General features: G+C 35.7%; 1 protein-coding gene across 17 annotated transcripts in view; it reads right to left on the bottom strand.

The window, feature by feature from the left end:
* The window catches only part of PPP1R9A (protein phosphatase 1 regulatory subunit 9A), a 390,995-nt gene that overhangs the window by 175,601 nt on the left and 193,414 nt on the right, over positions 1-21,980 (bottom strand). For all 17 annotated transcript variants that reach the window (XM_063726078.1, XM_054559470.2, XM_054559467.2 and 14 more), the window contains exons 3-4: positions 11,676-11,808; positions 2,263-2,383 (exon numbers count right to left, since the gene is read on the bottom strand). In XM_063726078.1, the coding sequence (XP_063582148.1) occupies positions 2,263-2,383; positions 11,676-11,808 (254 nt within the window). The remainder of the gene's footprint in view (positions 1-2,262; positions 2,384-11,675; positions 11,809-21,980) is intronic.

The following is a 21,980-nucleotide window of genomic DNA, read 5'->3' on the forward strand; positions in this document are numbered from 1 at the left end:
ATAAATATGTCTATGTTTAGAACAACAGGAACTGGTTAACTACTAAATGCAAAATTTTATTTTTCTTTCTTTTTTTTCAGGACTCCTGTTACATGGCTATTAATGCAAAATATTCTGACTTTTTATTCTTTTAATCAAGTTGTAGTTTGGTTTGGCTTTCTGGATGGTTCATAACAATTAAGCATGTTTGAATACTAACTGTAGCATTATTTCCCATGATCTTAAAATTTTCATCAAACTTAATAAGAAATGAGGTATATTTTACAAACAAGTTTTAGCTCTCTTGGGAGAAAGGTGGTAAATTAATAACTGGAAATACTACTACCATTATATATAATTTATTAAAGGGGCAAAGATGTTATTTCCTTAACTACTCTGAAAAGGAGGAAGACTGTTAATAAGTTAATTTAAGACACAAGATAGTCATATTCCACATTCTTCGTTTTAAATGTAGTGAGCTGAATGTTCACTCAAAAGATTTATTTCAAACCTTCTCTATGCAAAGCATTATACTAAGTGCTATAGGAATACAAACAAGGCTACTGACTAAGATGTTATCCCTAACCTCATGGAAAAGAAGATATAAGGTGTGGTTTTGTATTTACATAAATCAATTTAGCTCTTTTTGAGAACTATCTGTGGGTATCAGTATGCATTTTTAGGATTAAAACAGAAACAATGGGCCAGGCACGGTGGCTCGCACCCGTGGCTAGCACTTTGGGAGGCCAAGGCAGGTGGATCACTTGAGGTCAGGAGTTCGAGGCCATCCTGACCAACACGGTGAAACCCCATCTCTACTAAAAATACAAAAATTAACTGGGCGTGGTGGTCCATGCCTGTGGTCCCAGCTACTCAGAAGGCTGAGGAAGGAGAATCACTTGAACCTGGGAAGCAGAGGCTGCAGTGAGCAGAGATCATGCCACTGTACTCCAGCTTAGGCAACACAACGAGATGCCATCTCAAAAAAAAAAATGCTGCTCTGGGTCTCCTCACAGATTCACAAATTCTTTCCAACATGCTTTATTATTTCTTGATAAGATGGTGAAATGATACATACTTAAACATAAAAAAATTCAAAGCTATTCATTAAATGTACATAAAACAACATAATAATTCTTTGAATTTAGCAGTTGTATATTTGGGTCTACTTGTATTATATTGCCAACTGCTATGGTTTGAATGTTATATGGTGAAAACAATCCTTAACGCAACAGTGTTGAGAGGTGAGACCTTTAAAAGGTGATTAGGTCATAGGGCACTGGCCTCACAAATAGATTAATGTCATTATCATGGAAGTGGATTTATTTCTTTGACAGTGGGTTTGTTATAAAAGCAAGTTTTGCCCCTTCTTGGCTCTCTCTCACTTGGCCTTTGCACCTTTTGCCATGGGATGAATCAGCTGGAGGGTCCTCATCAGATGTGGCCCCTTAATCTTGGACTTCCCAGCCTCCAGAACCAAGAGCCATATAAATTTCTGTTCATTATAAATTACCCAGTCTCAGGTATTCTGCCATAGCAGCACAAAACAAACTAAGACACCACCTTCTGCTTCTAGCCCCAACCTGATACATCAGAGCCAAGTATGAGGGTTAATCAAAATCTAGGCCTAAGATAGATAGATAGATAGATAGATAGATAGATAGATAGATAGATAAACTTGAGATTATGAAAGCTAAGACAAAACAGTGATTATCTGGATGCTCTGCTGTGTACTAGAATTATCCAAGGTGCAGACTGCCAGACCCCTCTACTGGAGATTTTAATTCTACAGGTTTAGGTGCACCCAAGAACCTGTGTTTTTACATAAATATATTTGGAGAAACATTGACCTTCAGAATTACCATCAATACAGAATTAGAGTCCCTAACTTACTATCTACATGTGTCATTTTTTAAGATGCCAGAACTATTATCATTTCTTTCAATATTTCTGAAGTGAAACTATGTGCTGACCTCCATAGCACGCATTCACAACTATATACACCCATGTTTCTGCCCACTTCCCACCAGATAGATGAATGGATAAAGACAGGTATAGACTGATAGATCTGCCCACTCATTTACCTAATATATATTAAAGAAAGCAGATATTTTGCCTGCATATCAGAAAATAATTCAAGTGTTTCAAGATTTTCACATCTGAGAAACCTGAAATTCTATCCTAAAAAATCAACAAACAAAAGCAAAAAGCTACAACTGAAGGACAAACTTCCAGGAAAGTTCTCTAAAGATTTTAAGTTATTAACAACAGTCCTTAATTTACCTGCCATCCCGTTGAGCAGCACCACCTTCTGTTACTGTCTTGACGAATATTCCCAGCTTTTCAAGTCCAGCATCTGCTCCAACACCCATTCCAATAATACTTATACCAAGACCATCCTCATCTATTAAAAAGAAAAAAAGGGGGGAGGTGAAACAACTTAAGTTTTACACTAGTCTGCAATTAGCTGGTGAGACCTACTTGCTGTTTCTAATTTTATTTTTCCTTATGGATAGGACAATAACATGCTTGCCTTAGCAGAATTCTTTTCTAAGCTACGCAGTAAGGGTATCTAATGAGATCCTCCAAAAGACTCATGCGTTTAGCATCATTTTACTCCTACTGTTGGTAATTCATTGTGTCTCAAGAAAAGGTAACAACTTGGTTATTGACTAGTCACTCTTCCTTAAAACCTAGATTCTCTAAATAATGCAATGAATTATTTTAGGCGTAAGAGTATACATATTCAAACATATAATTTTAAATAAATGTGATCATAACATATCTGGAATTCCTCCTTCATTTATATGGTCTTTTCTTCTTTACTTGTTTATTCATGTTAATAAGATAGTATATGTGGCTGGGCATGGTAGCTCATGCTAGCAATACCAGAACTTTGGGAGGCGGAGGCAGGTGGATGGCTTGAGGCCAGGAGTTCAAGACCAGCCTGGCAACATGGTGAAAGCCTGTCTCTACTAAAAATACAAAAAGTTAGCCAGGTGTGGTGGCAGGCACTTGTACTCCCAGCTACTCGGGAGGCTGAGGCAGGAGAATCATTTGAACCCAGGAGGCGGAGGTTGCAGTGAGCCAAGATTGTGCCATTGCACTCCACCCTGGGTGACAAAGCGGGACTCCATCTCAAAAAAAAAAAAAAAAAAAAAAAAAGATAGTATATTTGAGTACTTTCCTCTGTGCTTCTATACCCAAGAATATATACTCATCAACAACTATAATATATACACACATATACTTAGACATATATGAATGTATATATATGTATATATAGCTTGTTTTTCCTTCTTATTTGTTTACACAAATGAGATTATACCTACTTCTCTTTACTGCTTACTTTTTAAAAACCAATGAAGCGCCTGGGCACAGTGGCTCACGTCTGTAATCCCATCACTTTGGGAGGCTGAGGTGGGAGAATCCCTTGAGCCTAGGAGTTCAAGACCAGCCTGGGGAACAGGGTGAAACGCTGTCTCTACTACAAATAGAAAAATTAGCTGGGCATGGTGGGGCACACCTGTAGTCCCAGCTGTTTGGGAGCTGACGTGGGAGGATCACCTGAGCCTGGGAGGCAGAGGTTGCAGTGAGCTGAGATCACGCCACTGTGCTCGACCATGGGCAACACAGCGAGACCCTGTCTAAAAAAAAGATATGTCATGGATATCAATGTCCTCAATGTCCATAGCTCTAAATTATTTCTAATTACTGAATAATATTTCATGGTGAGATGGTATCATAATGTATCCAACCATTCTGTATTCACAGGCACTCATTTTTATTTCCATTTTACTGGTCCTATGAACAATACTGTGTGACTGTTTTTTTTTTTAATTCACTTACAAATCACACGTTTATCCATATTTCCATTTGTCCTTTCTGTGAATATGTAAAAGATACACTATTTTGTGTGCCACATGTTTTAGTTAAAGTTCAAGGTTATTTTCTGATAGCCTCAAAGTCTTTGTAATCACGCTTTACTAGCAGCATAAAAATACTAACTAATCAACAGTGATGGATTATTAAAGAAATACTGGTCCATATACTCAACAGAATGACACTTTTAAAAGACTTTTCAGCAATAACCTTTACTTTCTTAAGCATTTTCTCTGTTTTTCTTTCTTTCTTTTTTTTTTTTTTTTTCGTTTGAGACAAGGTCTCACTCTGTTGATCAGGCTGGAGTGCAGTGGCGCCATCATGGCTCACTGCAGCCTCAACCTCCTGGGTTCTGGTGATCCTCCCACCTCAGCCTCCGAGGTGCTGGAACTATAGGCATGTGCCACCATATCTAGGTAATTTTTTGTATTTTCTTTTTTTTGTACAGACAGGGTTTCACCATGTTGCCCAGGCTGGTCTCAACCTCCTGGGCTCAAGCAATCTCCTGCCTCAGCCTCCCAAAGTGCTGGTATTATGGATATGAGTCACCATGCCCGGCCAGGATTCTTGTAATTAGTATTCTTTGGATGAAGGTTCATCTCATGCATTATTACTTATCACCAACTTATGCCTGAAGTATTTCCAAGTACACCTGACAATCTTACATCTTTATTCTACATATGTTTTAAAAGATGTCACTTGGCAAAAGTGTGATTTGTTTGCTCAGCTGCATGCTAGAGGAATCTTTACAGTGTTTCCCCTGGATGGGCTGCCTGATGCAAACCCCAGCTGAAGGCACTTCCACATTGATTCTAAGCATAGGTATCTCTTTAGTGTGAAAACTTTAATGTTGACTAACATAAATAATCTCTGAAGACTTTCCTCATTCATTACATTTATTAAGTTTATATACATGTGATTTCTCTTATTTATTCAAATTGTTTCTCTGGTATAAAGACTGATTTCATCAAGAGGATTTATCTTGTTAAAGATTTTCTACATTCATTATAGTTTTAAAATTTCGCCACAGAATGAAATTTTTTGTGTACATGAAGGTTAGATGTGTGCTGAAGGCTCTCCCACACTGGTTACATGCATAGGGTTTTCCTCTCTCCCACCATGAATTCTCTTGTGAATAAGGTCAGCAGATGGCTGAATTCTTATTGACATTCATCGCATTCATAGGGTTTCTCAAGAAAATGAATTTTTTTCACACTGATGAAGGATGAATGATTGCTGAAAGCCTTCCCATAGTGTTTACATCCATGTAAATTTTTACCCTCAGTATATTGCTCTTGTATTGTTTAAGAGATGATCAATGTAGCCTCTTCCACACAGAAAAATACCATAGAATTTCTCTCCTATATGAAATCTCTGGTGTACATATGTATTAGTATTCTGGCTCAATTCTTGCTCACTTTCATTATACTCACAGGGTTTCTCTTCATTATAACTTATCACATGTCAAGCCAATGTAGAGCTGTGAGTCAAACTTTCCCATACTCATTACCGTACAAAAGGCTCCTCTCAAATTTGAAATCTCCATACTGTCACACCATTAAATAATTTCTTCCTGCAACTATCTTGAGTAAAAATTACTTCTTGGTTTCTAAATCCATTTTCTCTGCCTAGACTCAGGTCTTGGTAGAATTCTCTTTCTTCCTTCCATTGCTCCTCTCATTGCTTTTAACTGGAAAATTACTCAGATTTGCAGAGCTAAAAATCCAGTTGCAGAAAAAGCAATATTAACTCAAGCCATCCTCAATTCTAATGCAAATTACCTACAAGGACAACGTGATGACTGAAGGGCGATACAAGCAAGAGCACAATCAACGCACAGAGACCAGAAGACTGATGTTCTCCAGTATCTTATTTACGTACAGCTTTTCTCTAAGATGAGTGAAGTCTGGAATCTCATCCTTAAAGGCCACTTATTATTCCTGTGGCTGCCCCATCGAGAACCCAGCTGCATCCTGTCTTCCTCTATATACATTCCTAGGGACAGGCAAAGCACTAAGGCAAAACAGCCATAAAATGATGGCAAAGACAGTGGGACTATGTTATTATGGAAGACACTATTGTCATACTACGGAGCCCAAAGCTTATTTTCTAACTTCTGGTTTCCCATTTTGGTTAAGACTCTCCTGCCACAAGCCTAGATGATATATGCAGTCATTTAAATTTTCTTTACAACATCTTTAATATGTTATTATTTAACCCATGTAGAGTTATTTATTTTTACCTATGCTGTAATGAAGGTATCCAACTTTAGATTCGTCCAGATAGATGCTCAGTTATGCCAGAACAATTTATAAAGCACACAATTACTTCTAAGCTGAAATATCATGTGTGTCATATATTAAATTCTCACATACACTAACATCTTTTTCTGGATTTTCTATTTTGTTCCACTGATCAATTGCCATTTGAATACAATTTGTTCTGATTACAAAAGCTATACATTATATTTAGATATTTGGTAAATTAAGTCATTCATATTCTTTTTCATACTTAAGTCTGTATTTCTCCAGACTTACATTTTACCAAAAAAATTTAATACTGTTTTTTGCAATTCTCCTCTCCCAACCCAACTTTGTTGGCAGTTCTATTTGGAGCCTTCTTGTCCAAGAATATGGTTTGTCTTTCAATTTGCTTTCAAATAGAAATGACTTTCAAAAAGATGTTATTATTTTATTTAGATAAATTCCATGTTTTTCTTAGAAATAAATATTTTGTTGTTTTGGTGATACTGTAAATAAAATATTTTTCCCATTTTCATTTCTAAATTCTTAATGTGATTACATAGAAAAAATTGATTTTTATACATATCTTGAATGTAACCTCTTCCTCCACAAATTATTTTACCAAATCTAATATTGAATCAATTTGGTTTTCTAGATAGATATGGATATGAATATATCAGCAAAAGATGATGCTTTTCATCTTTTGTTTGCTGTTATTTATACTGGTCATTTCATTTAAAGAGCATTACAAATTTGATTTCTGGTTTTAATTTAAAAATCTTTAGTGTTTACTCAATTTAGAATTAGAATTCTCTGTACGTATTGTACATTTATAGTTTGCATAAATTTAGGCAGCTTCCATCATGTGCTAATTTACAGTCTTTCTTTAAAGAGGTAAATGTTACCAAATTGACATCTTTTCATACCAATTTGACATGAAATTTAAAAAATTTAAGGGCTTTTCCTTTACATTTTATGTGGATAAATCTCTGAATAATGAACCACTCTGTATCCTTGTATCTAAAACCCCATTTGATCCTAATGAGTCTTTCTTTTTTTTTTTTTTTTTTTTTTTTTTTTGAGACAGAGTCTTGTTCTGTCGCCCAGGCTGGAGTGCAGTGGTGTGATCTCGGCTCACTGCAACCTCCACCTCCCAGGTTCAAGCAATTCTCCTGCCTCAGCCTCCCGAGTAGCTGGGACTACAGGCACGTGCCACCATGCCGGGCTATTTTTTTTTATTTTTAGTAGAGATGAGGTTTCACGTGTTAGCCAGGATGGTCTCAGCCTCCTGATTTCGTGATCCGCCCATCTCAGCCTCCCAAAGTGCTGGGATTACAGGCATGAGCCACAGCACCTGACCTTTTCTCTTTAACTATTTCTATATTTGATATTTTATTTCATTTAGCATTTTAAAATATATATTCACAATTGTAGTTGTACTATAGCAATCTTTTTTGTAGCACATTAGTTTTGGGTGTAAACTTATATGGTATTTCAATGAAATGAAGAGTTTTCCTTTATTATCTATGATCTAAAATAGTTTAACACTGGCTTTATGCATTCTTTAAAGGTACAATAGAATCATCTGGTTCTGATGATATTTTAATGTTTTATCTGTAGTTGTCATTCTAGTTTCTTCTATAGCAATTAGTCTATTTTACTATAGTTGATTCTGGTAATTCAAATTTTGTTAGGACATAAATTATTTCTGGGCATTCACCTCATTTGACAAAGAAATGCAGTGACTGATCTTTTATAGTAACACTATATATTTTTCTTCCATTCCTAATTTGCATAAATTTACTTTCAATTTTCTCCACTCAGTATTATGATTGATATATTTTATAGATGTATTCAATGAAAAGGATTTGTATTACCTTATTTTACTAGATTTTCCTTTCTATGTTATTAATATTGTTTTTACATATACTACTCTTCCTTGCTAGTTTGTTTGATTTATTTGGTTTACTTTTTCTGATTTCTAAGACAGGTCCATTTTTTGCTTTTAAAGTTTTTTATTTTAAAGAAAGAAATCAAGGATATAGGTTTTCTTCTGAGTAAAGGTTTTGCTGTGTGCTACAGACTTTTTTTTTCTTTTGAGACGGACTTTTTAAGTTTAATCCTTTCCACGATGGTTTGGGATATGAGTTTTAATTTTCTCTTCAATCAGACATCTACCTAGGAATGTATTATGTAATTTCCAAATTCTCATATTAAAGGAACCTTTAAAATTTTTTCCAAAGGATAAAACTTTTTGTTTTAAAATACAGCTTGAAATAGAGTTCATTATATTAACCCACTCCTTGATTTTTGTTTTCTGTCCATAAATCTGTCCAGTTCTGAAAGAAATATATTGAAATCTCCAATAATTGTATTTGATTTGGTTACCTTTTAGTTTAATTTTTAGTATGAAATATGGCAACATACAAATGAGTTGATGAAAATATTTATCTACAAAACATTATGTTTAAAGAATAAAAATAAAACAAACATCCATGTACAAAGACACACACATAATATTACCGACATCATAAAAGCCACTATATATCCCTCCCTGACACAGCAACTCTTTCCTCAGTGACCATTATACTAAACATTGTGTTAATCATTCCCTACTTTTTAATACTACTTTTTAAAAACTACTCATTTGTGTATCCCAAAACAATATGCTATTTAATAAATGTAAGTAAATGCAATTATATTACACTAAATGGCTTCTTCTGTGGTTTGCTATTTTTACTTTCCTGCGATATCATGTTAAGAATCATACGTACTGCTGCATGAACTGTGGCACCTCCATTTTCACTGCTGAGTAATATTTTATTGCCTAGATATGCTACAATTTATAGACCCTTTCTACCATTGATGAATATTTGGATTGTTCTTGTTTTTTTGCCACTACTAAAATAAGTAATATGATGGCCCAGCTGTGTTTGTATGGCCCATGAGCTAAGAATGGCTTTTACATTTAAAAATGTATGAAAAATGTAAGCATTACTCTTTAATTCACTTTAACTCCAAATGAAAGTGTCTTTTAACAGGAGTAATCCATCAGTCATGTTTGGTGTAATATGACTAGTATTCTTCATACTTTTTCATTTAAGCAATTGTATGTTTAATACTTAATAGTTTTCACCTCTTTTTTCCTTGCCCTTGCTGTTTTGAACAAACTGCTCTCTGCTTCACTCCCACCCTGCTAAATTGGACAGTGAATTACTCAGATAAATTATGTAGGCAACGTGTTCTTTAAATCCTTAGATAGCAGCAGTGTCTTTCTTTCACCAGGATAGGTAAATGCTTTCTGGGATGGATATGGGATTCTTGGATCACCATCCTTTTTACCCTCAGTGGCATGTAAAATTATTTCTACATCTCCCTGTTTCCAGTGTTACAGTCTGATGTTAGTCTAATTATTTTGCCTTTGCAAGTATCTTTGCTTGTTTGTTTGGTTGGGTATTTTTTGGCCTGGAATTTTTTAAGATTTTTCACTTTATCTTTGAATATTAGGACATTTTCCCAGGCTATGCCTAAGTGTGGGATCAGTTTGGGATTATTTAGCCCTCTCACTCGTAAATGGATAAGCTCTTCCTAATATAAGCCTCAGATCTTTTTTTTTAAGGACAAGAAATTTTTCTTCTACGATTATTATTAGTCTGTCCTTCTCCATTGTCGTTTTTCTCTTCGGTTGCCTACAACTTATGTATTGGGAGTTTTCTTGGATTTTTGCTCTGTCATTTGAGAATTCTTTTTGGAACATCTCTTAAACGTCATCTTCTAGATCGCCAACTTAAGTCTCAACAATAACTATCCTTTTCAATTCTTCCAGTGAAATTTTTCACTTTAAAATCAAGTAATTTGTTCTTGTTGCTAAGTTGCTCAAGAATGTCTTTTTTTAAATCTGTATAAATTCAGGGGAGTACATGTGCAGGTGTGCTATATGGATATATTACATAGTGGTGAGGTCTGGGCTTTTAGTGTAACCTTTACCTGAATAGTTCACATTGTACTCCAGTGGTTATTTGTCAAGCCCCATCCCCCTCCCACCCTTGTAAACTTTTGGAGTCCCCAGTGTCTATTACTCTGCGCTGTATGTTGATGTGTACCCATTGTTTAGCTCTCACTTATAAGTGAGAACATACAGCAAATAATTTTGTGTTTCTGAGTTATTTCATGTAGGGATAATGGCCTCCAGCTCCAACCATGTTGCTGTAAAAGACATGATTTCATTCTTTCTTATAGCTGCACAGTAGTCCATAGTGTGTATATGCCCCATTTTCTTTATCCAGTCATCTATTGATGAATACTTAGGTTGATTCCATGACTTTGCTATTTCCAAGACTATTACCATTGAATAGTACTCAGTTAAACATACAAGTCTCTTTTTGATATCATTTCTTTTCCTTTGGGTAGATATTCAGTAGTGGGAGTGCTTGGTCAAATGATAGTTCCATTTTCAATTATTTGAGAAATCTCCACACTGTTTTCCAGAGATTGTACTGATTTACATTTCCCTCAACAGTATCTAAGCATTTCCTTTTCTCTGCATCCTTACCAACATCTGTTGTTTTTGACTTATTAATAATAGCCGTTCTGACCGGTGTGAGATGGTGTCTCATTGTGGTTTTGATTTCCATTTCTCTGATGATTAGTGATGTGGAGTGTTTTTTCATGTTTGTTGGCTGCTTGTAAGTCTTCTTTTAAGAAATGTCTGTTCGTGTCCTTTGCCCACTTATTAATGGGTTTCTTTTTGTCGTTGCTGTTATTTGAATTCCTCATAGATTCTGAATATTAGTCCTTTGTTAGAGGCATAATTTGCCAATGTCTTTTTTTAAGCCATGCTTGAATATCCTTGGGTAGGTTTTTGTTTCTTTTTTTCTTGTTATTCAAGTTATCATCTGCTTGTTCTACTCTTTTTTTTTTTTCGAAGCTCTCTCAGAGGTGTTATTTCTCTGTTCACTGAGAGACAGTTCAGTTCTTGGGTGCCCATCTTACATCTTACCTGGTAATCTCTGATGCCACAGGTCAGCAGTTACTACAGTAGGCAGGGTGTCATTCCAGGGAGAGAAATCAGAAGGAAGCCTTTCTGCTCCCTCTTCTCCCTACTCTCTTTCAACCTTCTCCCCTCAGAGGGGGAGAGGATGTAGCCCTACTATTTAAATTTCCTTGGATTCTACTGCCTTCATTAAAAATCTCCATAATTTTCCAATTATCCACCAAAACAAAATAAAGCAAGCATCTGCCCCAAGCTCTCATATACCAGCTCTTTCTGGGCTCTCAGCTGTAGCAGCCCTTTCCAGGAATACCAACAAAGCATTAGGCCTCACTCATACCTCCCTGATCCTAACCACCATCCCAGCCAGCTAAGATAGATGGGTTTCAGTTGGGAGTAAAACTTTCAATCCACCATCTACTCAGAATCCATATCAACTATTTTTGAAACTTAATAAATAAGATCCTCTGTTAGAATTAAAATTTTATCCAATCCTTAGAAAAAAGGCTACATTTTGGAAAAATAATTCTGTATTATTAACATAGCAACATAATGATATTAACACTGTAGCACTCACGAACCTTTCTCTAGCTCCACTGGGAAAAGTTCCAGCTTTTCTACACGTTTTTCAAGTTCATACTCAGCTGAAGCAGCCACAGGGTCAACTTCATCATTTCTCCTGTCATAGTCTTCATTGGAGTATGTGTTGAAAACCTGTAGTAAGAGGCCAACAAGATGATAATACAGAAAAAAAACAAATTGCCAGGTATCCAAAAATATGTAAGTTTAAACATTCATGTGATGAATTTCTTCTAAACAACTGTTTTGTCTTTAAAATCAATTGAGATGTTAAGAAACGGAAAATTGAGTCAGTATAAAAGTAACTTACTAATTTTTAAAATGTGTAAGTGATAGTACCACTTTTAATCATTTAAGAGACAAAGTAGCCACAGAACACATTATGTGAATAGCAATATTTATCGCCTTTTGTAGAATCAGAATGAACCATATTAGCTGGAACGCTCTGCTGTTTCCCAATAAAACTAAGGTAAACCATCTTGAAGCTACCTAAGCAAATACTTACACTGAACCTGTTTCATGGTATGACCTATACTAGCCCTGAAGTAGCAGTGTGTCAGTATTATAATGCCGTCTCAATCATAGGATCACTGAATCTGACCTCCATTCTAACACTGTCCTGGGATCTTGTTTGTCATCCCTCACTTTACTTGCATATACATTTAAATTAAATTCTCATTGAAACTTTCTATGAAATTATTATGACAATATCGCTCAAGGGCTGTACAGCAAACAGGATATTGAAGCTGTTTATTTCTTACCTACATCATTTAAAAGACAACTAAATGTGGCCTTCAGATATAGCCATAAGAAACTTGATTGTCCTTATTTCTGCTGAAATGTTTATCTTAAAAGGAACTGAAGTAGTTGTCTAATCCCTCTCTTGATACAGGAAAAAATACATGAAAGAAATAAATGTATAATTCATCAAGTCCAATTAATATACATAGCAAACACTGGCATTTTCAACAAAATTCAATAATTATTATGCATCTAAACTGTGCTCCCCCAAAAATCATAAAATCTAGGATTAGCTTTTAAAATAATATTTATAAAAAGATACAGTAAAAACAGAAGACAGAACAGAAGGCCAAAGACTAAAGAAATTATGCCTATTTCCTACATAGCTGGCCCTGCTGTTCTATGGACACTTTACATTTGTATTATTAGAAAACAAGTAATTCCTATATTCTATATATGGTAACCTATAAACCAAGAATACATATGCATATATAGAAGCAGATATAATGTGGCTCCTAATGGTATATGCTTCTTAAATAGTGTCATTTGTAGGATTTGTACCTCAGTGGGTACTGTTTTCTTCCTGACTTTTCAACATGTTTTCATAGCCTCATGCCGCTTGGATCCCTATTTGGTCTCTACCATGTTTCTCCACCATAGTAAACCTTACTGCATCAAAATGCACGTTTCCATAGTATAGGGTTGGTGCTTTTATTTATCTTTTCATAATATTTCATAAATATTAGCGTGTTTCCCATGCTAATATTTTTCTTTTTCTTTTCTTCTTTTTTTTTCATGAGATAGGGTCTTGCTCTGCACTCCAAGCTGGAGTGCAGTGGTAGGCTCACTGTAGCTTCTGCTTTCTGAGCTCAACTAATTCTCCCACTGTAGTCTCCTGAGTAGCTAGGATTACAGGCACATGCCATCATACTCAGCTAATTTTAAAAATTTTTTTGTAGAGGCGAGGTCTCACTATATTGCCCACGCTGGTCTTGAATTCCCAGGCTCAAGCAATCCTCCCATCCTGGCCTCCCAAAGTGCTGGGATTACCAGCTTAAGTTACTATGCCCGGCCTAATATTCTTCTTAAATTGTCATACTTATAACTTTCTCTTAGACAGCTCTTTTGATCTTTCACTTCCTTTCATATTTTTAGTAATCACTTATTCACATTTATTCATTCAACAATATTTTCCAGTTCTAAACTCATGCTTGACATTGTGCTATGCACTGGAGAAGGAATAGTTTCTAGCAGCTTACAGTTTAGGAAGGACACAGAAATCAAAATAAGCACCTACAAAATAATGTGGTAACTGATATAAAAGCAGCATATACCAACTATTTTTTTTTATTTTCCTGAGAAAGTAAAGAATTTTGTGAAGGCAAAGATATTTGACCTGAGTCGTGAAGAATAAACAGAAATTCACATATTTGAGTGCAGAAGAGAAGGAATGTATATTTCAAATATAAGACCCTAGACCAAAATATATACACACACATACACATATCTATAGTTTTTTGGAAAACATTGATAGTTGAGTGTACTGCAATGGAAAATGACTATAGGAGCAAGCTTTACACACAAAATAACAGTTAGCTGGGCCTGGGTCTCATGCGTCCTGGAAATCACTGGCAGATATGACTGGGAATTATTCATTAATATTTACCACTTCTCTACTTCTGCTAATAGGTCCAGATTTATGGCTGCAAAACAATGATTTAAACAGTATTCATTCTGGAACATCACTCAATTTCACTAGTACTAGTAAGTAAATAAATATGTATGTGTGTGCCTATATATAAAGTAAGTATGAAAGAACTGTTTCAAATAAATAACTCCTTCCCAACATCTTTTTTTCAGGATCCCAAACACTCTGATATCAGAATGTTCTTCCCTATTCGGGCTAGTTTATAAAGTTCATTTGAGGGTATTCTGAAATTAAATAAAACAAACCTAAAACAGTAAGACTGCATATTGGAAAATGATACTGTGTATAATTTTTGAGACATCTAGCAATCAGATGACTATGCCACCATTTCATTCTTGAATCCCAGTATTTTGGGAGGCTGAGGTGGGCAGATCATGAGGTCAGGAGATCCAGACTGTCCTCGCTAACACGGTGAAAGCCCATCTCTACTAAAAATACAAAAAATTAGCTGGGCGTGGTGGCGGGTGCCTGTAGTCCCAGCTACTGGGGAGGCTGAAGCAGAAGAATGGCATGAACCTGGGAGGCGGAGATTGCAGTGAGCTATCGCGCCACTGCACTCCAGCCTGGGTGACAGAGCGAGACTCAGTCTCAAAAACAAAAAAAAAAAAAAGAAAGAAAAGAAAAAGAAAATAATGTAAGACACTCTTCATCTTCAGCTTACTTATAGGCTTGTAAATTAAGTAGGCATGCAGAAAACACTGCAAATTATTGAAAAAGAAAAGCCAGAAGTCGTTATTTGCAGATTAAACAACTGATTACTTGGAAAATCCAAGAGCTTTAACAGAAAAAGTATTAGAACTAATACGAGTTCAGTAAAGCGATGTAACTTTTAAAACTCAATACCTATATACAAAAACAACTTAGAAAATACAACAAAATGATTAAAACAATAAAATACTTAGTAATTACGAACCATAAATGTACAAGCATTTTTCTCTCTATAAAACTAAGTGATGAGTACAAAATGCCCTGAAGAAAGTGCAATGCCATATTATTTTCCTGGATTAAAATCCTTAATATTATAAAGACATCCACATTTCTAAATAACTGTAAATATCAGTTTACCCTAAGTTAATTTATGAATTCAGGGCAATAAAAAATAAAATCCTATCTACATTTTTTATGAAAACTAACAAGCAGTTTGAAAAAGAGTAAGGGTAGAATCAGGCCCTAGTGGATATCAAAACACATAATAAAACTTCACTTATTAAGGCAATATAGTTTGAGCTCTGGGATAGATTCATTTTTATATTCTATTCTGTTCTACTCCTTTTCTATTCAAATTAGAGTGGTCTATTTAATAAATTATGAAAAGAATTGGATACCTATCTGAAAAACATTCCTATTTATATCATGAAGAAAAATACAATTCAGAACAAAAATATATACATATATAAAAAGTGCCAAAAGAAAATTTGGGACAATGTTTAGCTAACAGGTTAGAAAGAAATTCACAGATCCTAGAAGTTTCTAAAGGAAATAAATAATTTGATTAAAAATAAAGCCCAAAAACTTCTAGGCAATAAAATATAACATAATGAAGTTATAAGAAAAGTCACAGATTAGGAGAAAGTATGAGCAAATATTAAGATGAAACATGAATATTCCTAATATATAAAGGGCTTTATCAACTCAAACAATTGCATGCATAAGTAGGTAAAGGAAATTGAGAATTGAACAAAGAAGAAATACTAATGTCCAATAAATGATGTAAAGATGCTCAGCTTTATTAAAAATTAAGCAAATGCAAATTAAAACAAGGAGATACTATGCATTCATCCATAAGAATAGATTTTTTAAAAAGACTACCACATCCAGGCAGGGCATGGTGGCTCACGCCTGTAATCCCAGCATTTTGTGAGATCTAGGAGGGTGGATCACTTGAGGTCAGGGGCTTGAAACCAGTCTGGCCAACATGACGAAACCCCATCTCTACTAAAAATAAAACAATTAACTGGGCGTGGTGGCATGCACCTCGGGAGGCTGTGGCAGAATTGCTTGAACCTGGGAGGCAGAGGTTGCAGTGAGCTAAAATCATGCCATTGCACTCAAGCCTGGGTGACATAATGAGACTCAAAAAAAAAAAAAAAAAAAAAAGACTACAATATCCAGTGTTTGTGAGGATACAGAAAAAAAGGATACTTTTGAAGAGGAAAGCATAATTAAAAAGTAGTTATCAATATTTTAAATGTAAATGTCTTTTACATAATCATGTCACATTTAAGTGTTTACAGAAATACTTGCAAATGTGTACAAAGATGTATTTCGAAAGAAATTCATTACAGCACTATCTGTAATAGCCCAAAGCAGGAAATTGCCTAATTGTCCACCAGTAGAGAAAATGGCTTACTAAATTATGATATATACAAATATGTAATTCAGTGCAGTGATTGAAGAGATGTATATCTCTCTACTGACATGGAAGACCCCGAGATACATATATCGTTAAGCCGAAGAGCATGCTGCAGATAAAGAGAAAGACACTCCCAATTCATATGATCCCCAATTGGTATGGTCCCAATTTTAACCTAATTTAAAGCCCCCTAAATTCCCTAGCTATGTAGCACTTGCCAAGTTGTAAAACCATGCTAAGGCACAGTCTCCTTATTTATAAAATGGTTTTTATAATAATGCCTATCCCCATAAGAGTATTATGAAAATAAAATGAAATAGTCCATGTAATTATGCTTGGTTCAATGAGGGGAGAGGAAAAGCTTTCCCAGGGTAATATGAGGGATAATATTTCCCCTGATACCTACTACCCATATCATACTCTCTTTTTTTAAATTAAATTTAAAAACATTTTTAATAGAGATTGGGGTCTCACCATATTGCACAGGCTGGTCTTGATCTCTTGGCCTCAAATGATCCTTCCACCTTGGTCTCCCAAAGTACTGGGATTATAGGCATGAGCCCAGCCTCATACTCTCTTTCATAAACATGTTTTGAATATATCACCCACTAGGATGTTTAATGCCCTTTAAGCAAAAATCTGCATAACTGACTTAGTATTAGAACATAGATTAGGCTGCCAAAATCCCCACCTATGTCCAGAGCAATGCACTGCCATTACACAATGGCTCATGGCCTGCCAGGCTTTCTGTGTCTTCTCTGACCAGGAAGCCCTTTCATCTACATGATCTTGATTCTTTCCATTTTCTTGCAATAGTTCTATTATTTTTATTTTATTAACCTTAATTGCTCTACAAAATTATGGATAATTAATCAAATAATAATCAGAGTATGACTCCTCCTGGTATTCCAGCAACACAAAAAACTCTAAAGGCCAACAGCATTCTGGGCCCTAATGTTCAACACCAACAAGATATATGTATTTCTGTAGTTCAAGCTACCTTCACATTGTTCCTGTTTTATTTCACTGAGAAAAGTAAACAAAGGATGTTTAAATTTAAGACTTCTTGTTTCAGAGCCAACAAGCAATATTCTGGTTTCTCAATCAAAGGAAACAAAACAAGACCTCATCCACTGCTTCACAGCAGAGACAGGCTTTCAGGGGTAGCAAGTTTACAAACATGGTTAGCAAGGACATTTCTGAACGAACAACCCAAGGCTATGAAAAGCAAATAAAGTAAAAATTAGCTTATTTTAAGGTTTCAACTAGAATCATTATCTTATATACATTTTCAGTAGTTTGAACCATAACACTTTTTCAAAACAGCAGCAATACATTTTCAACAATAAGAAAAAAACTTATTTCCTTCACTTCTTTATGACACATTTTCTTTAATCAATGCAGGTCTAAATAAATTCAGCATATTCTATAAATACTGACTGGAAGGAATCTCCCACAATGCTTCCACAAGGTCTCAGTTCAGGCTATGGTCCAGGTTCTGTAAAATCTTCCTGACACATCAAAGATGAAAAATGTTCCAGGTCCTAGCACGCTGAGTTTCAGATGACGGCTTGGCAAAGTGTGCTCCTGGAGATAAGCCAAACATTCACATGCTTCCACAAACAGGCTACACTCATCACAAGCTTCCTTGGCAGAACCCTGACTCACCTTCACATGATTTCAGTGGCTCTGCAAAATAGAAACTAACAATAAGCATGGAGAAGATAGCCACATATTAACATTCCAAAAACCAATTTGGCAATCCTCACAAAGGAGGATTCTAATAGCTTTAGAGCAATGTATAATCTCAACTTTCCTTTTCTTCCCCCAAATTAAGGTTAGTTCACTGATCGACAATAGGTAGAATTATCTAGTGTATTGATTGTCCAGTGTGTGCCCAGAAGTATGTTAGGTGCTTGTTGCAAAATGAAGTAAGCCAAACTGGAGTTTATAATCATCAGACAATTTAGGGTAAACACTGGTAGTCTCCAAAGATCTAAACAGCTGAGGGCTTTAGTCTACTCCTCTACAATCTTATAACATAAGGAGTATGTTACAATGAAAAGAAATTTCAAACTAAATTCTGCTCATGTAAAAACATTGCTTAACTGGAAGGTGCAAAAAACAGATTCATAGGCCTATCTCATAAAACTCTAAAATCCCAGATTTCTGTCCTTAAAGTCATTTTGAAAAGTAGCCTGTGTGAAAGGTTTACTTAAAGCAGTTGCAACTACATTCTATAGTAGGATACATTTAACCTTCTAAGTGGATCACTCACCAGAATCCTACATACCACAAAACAGGATCAAATGGAATACTAGTTAGGTATTACTCCAAAAGCTGTTAATTTGCAAGCCTCGCCTGACCCAAAGTCTAGTTACATAAAATATTTCTAAGGCTAACCCCTGTATCTTCAACATCATTCATTTCACCAATTATTTGTAGCATACTTAACGTTAATACATTGTCTTGTGTAGATTTAAAGTACCAATATCTGGGTGCAGGCTTCTAATCAGCGTCTTTCAAATAATAACTTACTAATCCTAGTGTGTGGATTCATGATTGAAATACCTAGAAAGCTAACTAAAGGGTCCTAAAACAGTTACTCCCATAAATATTATGTTATATATGCTAAAGTACTTTAAATTATAGATAATATAGCACTTTACACAAATTATCTCTCTTTACCAACCAATCTAGGGAGTAAGGCAGAAAAGGGTAAAGAGAGTTCCCATGGTTTTTCATATTTTTACATGAGAAGTTCAGAGGACAATACACATGCTATATATAAGACAAAGTCTATTAGGACAAAAAGTACATTTCACTAATTGTGAGCCTAGTGTTTTAATGGATTACTAAAGAACAAGAAGTTGGGCTGGGCGCAGTGGCTCACGCCTGTAATCCCAGCACTTTGGGAGGCCGAGGCGGGCGGATCACGAGGTCAAGAGATCTAGACCAACCTGGCTAACACAGTGAAACCCTGTCTCTACTAAAAATACAAAAAAATTAGCCAGGCGTGGTGGCAGGCACCTGTAGTCCCAACTACTCGGGAGGCTGAGGCGGGAGAATGGCATGAACGGGGGAGCCGGAGCTTGCAGTGAGCCCAGATCACACCACTGCACTCCAGACTCCAGCCTGGGCAACAGAGCAAGACTGTCTCAAAAAAACAAAAAAAAAACACAAAAAACAAACAAACAAAAAAAACAAAAAAACAGAAGTGAAAAAAAACAAACATACTCTACATAATGGGTGGTAGAGAGCATGCTAGTTCAAATGGCAACACAAGGAAACCTACCTTTGTCAAGGTTTTCCAGAAAAATAGAATTAATATCTTTATATGTTTTTTTATATATACTATATATATTTATATTAAAATTGATTTATTTTAAGGAATTGTCTCATATGACAGTAGGGACTAGCAAATCCAAAATCTGCAGGGTAGGCCTGCAGGCCAGAGACCCAGGAAAGAACTGTTTCAGTTCAAGTCCAAAGACAGCCTGCTGGCAGAATCCCCTCTTCTCTGATAGAAGTCAGTCTTCTTCTATGAAGGTCTTCAATGAATTTGATGAGGCCAATCCACATTAAGGAAGGTAATCCACTTTAGCCCGTGGCTTTAAATGTTCATCTCATCTAAAAGATACTTCATAGATTCTAGAATAACGTTTATCCACATATCTGGGTACTGTGGCCTACCAATGTTGACCCATAAAATGAGTCATGACAAAGTCCTTCAAACAGGATATTCTCTGGCTGCAACACTGAACTTTTTGGTATTTGACAAGGATAGTCAGGAATACGACTTCCTTACCAGTAAGTAGAAATAAGACCACAGATTTACAACACCTACAAGTTACAGAGACACTTCTGACAAGTTAAAGCATTTCATAAGGATAATATCATTATTTCCATACTTAAACTCCTAGCTTAGAAAAGAAAAAGCCAACCTAGCTAGGACTGCAGTAGGAAAGAATACTGAGGGGAAACTGCATGGGGCCCACATGTAAGGCAGTGGTCAATGAGAACTTGTGCTGCCACACTCTGTGGGCTTGGCCAACTCACTGGGCCTTTCTGAGCTCAGGCTTTTATGTGCAAGAAGGCAGGATCAATTCTGATACTGAGGCTGCTGGACTCTAGGGTAAATCGAGACTCTGAAACCTAATCAAAATTCTTATCACTATGTGTCTCTCTGATGACAAGTCTTCAACTATTCATACCTACATTTGATGGTAAGTTAACTAAAAGCATGAATTCTAAGTTGTAGCTTATTTATAGCAAGTTATCTGTTCCACATTTTTTAATATTGCCACACAAATACACAATCCTATAGAGCATTTGAGGAATGGATCATCTGGGACCCATATTTCTATCTAGATGATATTATTATGTTTTTTAGATAGTTAAGCTTTTAGTTAATTTTACCACTCTGCTAGTTTCATTCTCATATCTAAATCATCTAATAGGCATTATAAATGCCAAACCAAAACACTTAGTTTACTGCCCTCCACTAAATACAGGTCAGCAAGGCAGCTGAAACCCCTCTACCCAGGTAAAAGATAATATCCAAAAGCTACTTTTGCAAGGAGAGGTTTCTGAGGGATACCCCATTTGAGAGCATTAACAGGCCGGATGCTCTCCTTCACAACCACAAATCCACATAATGACTCAAACTCTGAATCCAGCAGTTAATGTACAAAAAGGAGGAAAAGGAAATGTAAAGATTAATACATGTAAAAATCATAAAAGTAAGTTTTTTCTTGCAAAACTACAGGAAAAAAAAAGAAAGCAAAGGTCAATTTGTATTTGTTCACATAAATAGTAAACTCACTTCTGTAATCCATGTGAGCTAGCCCAAAGAAAGGTAAACTAGTCTATCTATGAAGATGTTAGTGCTGCTAAGCAGTATTTCCAGTTATCCTTCTGGGTACAAAGGGTATTTTCTTTCTTTACCCTTTGTTGCCTTGGGGTGGGGCTATGTAAATAATTCTCACCAATGGGTTCTAGGCAGTGGTGGTGTGTGTCACTTCTCGACTGAGCCATTTTACTGCGGAGGCAAGACCTTTCAGTGTTTTCTTCTTCTTGTATTTCTGGAATCTGGAAAGTATGTATGACGGAAATGGACCCTCTACAAGTTTAAGTACCTTAGTGACTATACTGAATACAAGGAGCTTCCCTTTGACCTAACATGGACATGTAACATCAGTGAGAAATAAACATCTGTTAGAAGATATTAGGATCATTTAGTAGTGCAATATAAACTAGCCTATGTTAACCAGGCTACCATCTAAAAGAATCACTTGCTCACTATTACTATGGATTGCAAAGATCCTATCTTGGTTTAAAAACACAAGATTTGGGGCCAAGAGATTAATATAACTAAGAACCTTTCACCTCATTTTAAGTGAAAACATTAATGACAATAAATCACACAAAGAACCTGGGGATGTGTCAAAAGCATTAATCTCAAGTCAAGGCCCTATTGTCTGTTCTTCTGCTCTAAGCCCAGTT

This window comes from Pongo abelii, chromosome 6, assembly GCF_028885655.2.
Source record: "Pongo abelii isolate AG06213 chromosome 6, NHGRI_mPonAbe1-v2.0_pri, whole genome shotgun sequence".
NCBI classification, from domain to species: domain Eukaryota; kingdom Metazoa; phylum Chordata; class Mammalia; order Primates; family Hominidae; genus Pongo; species Pongo abelii.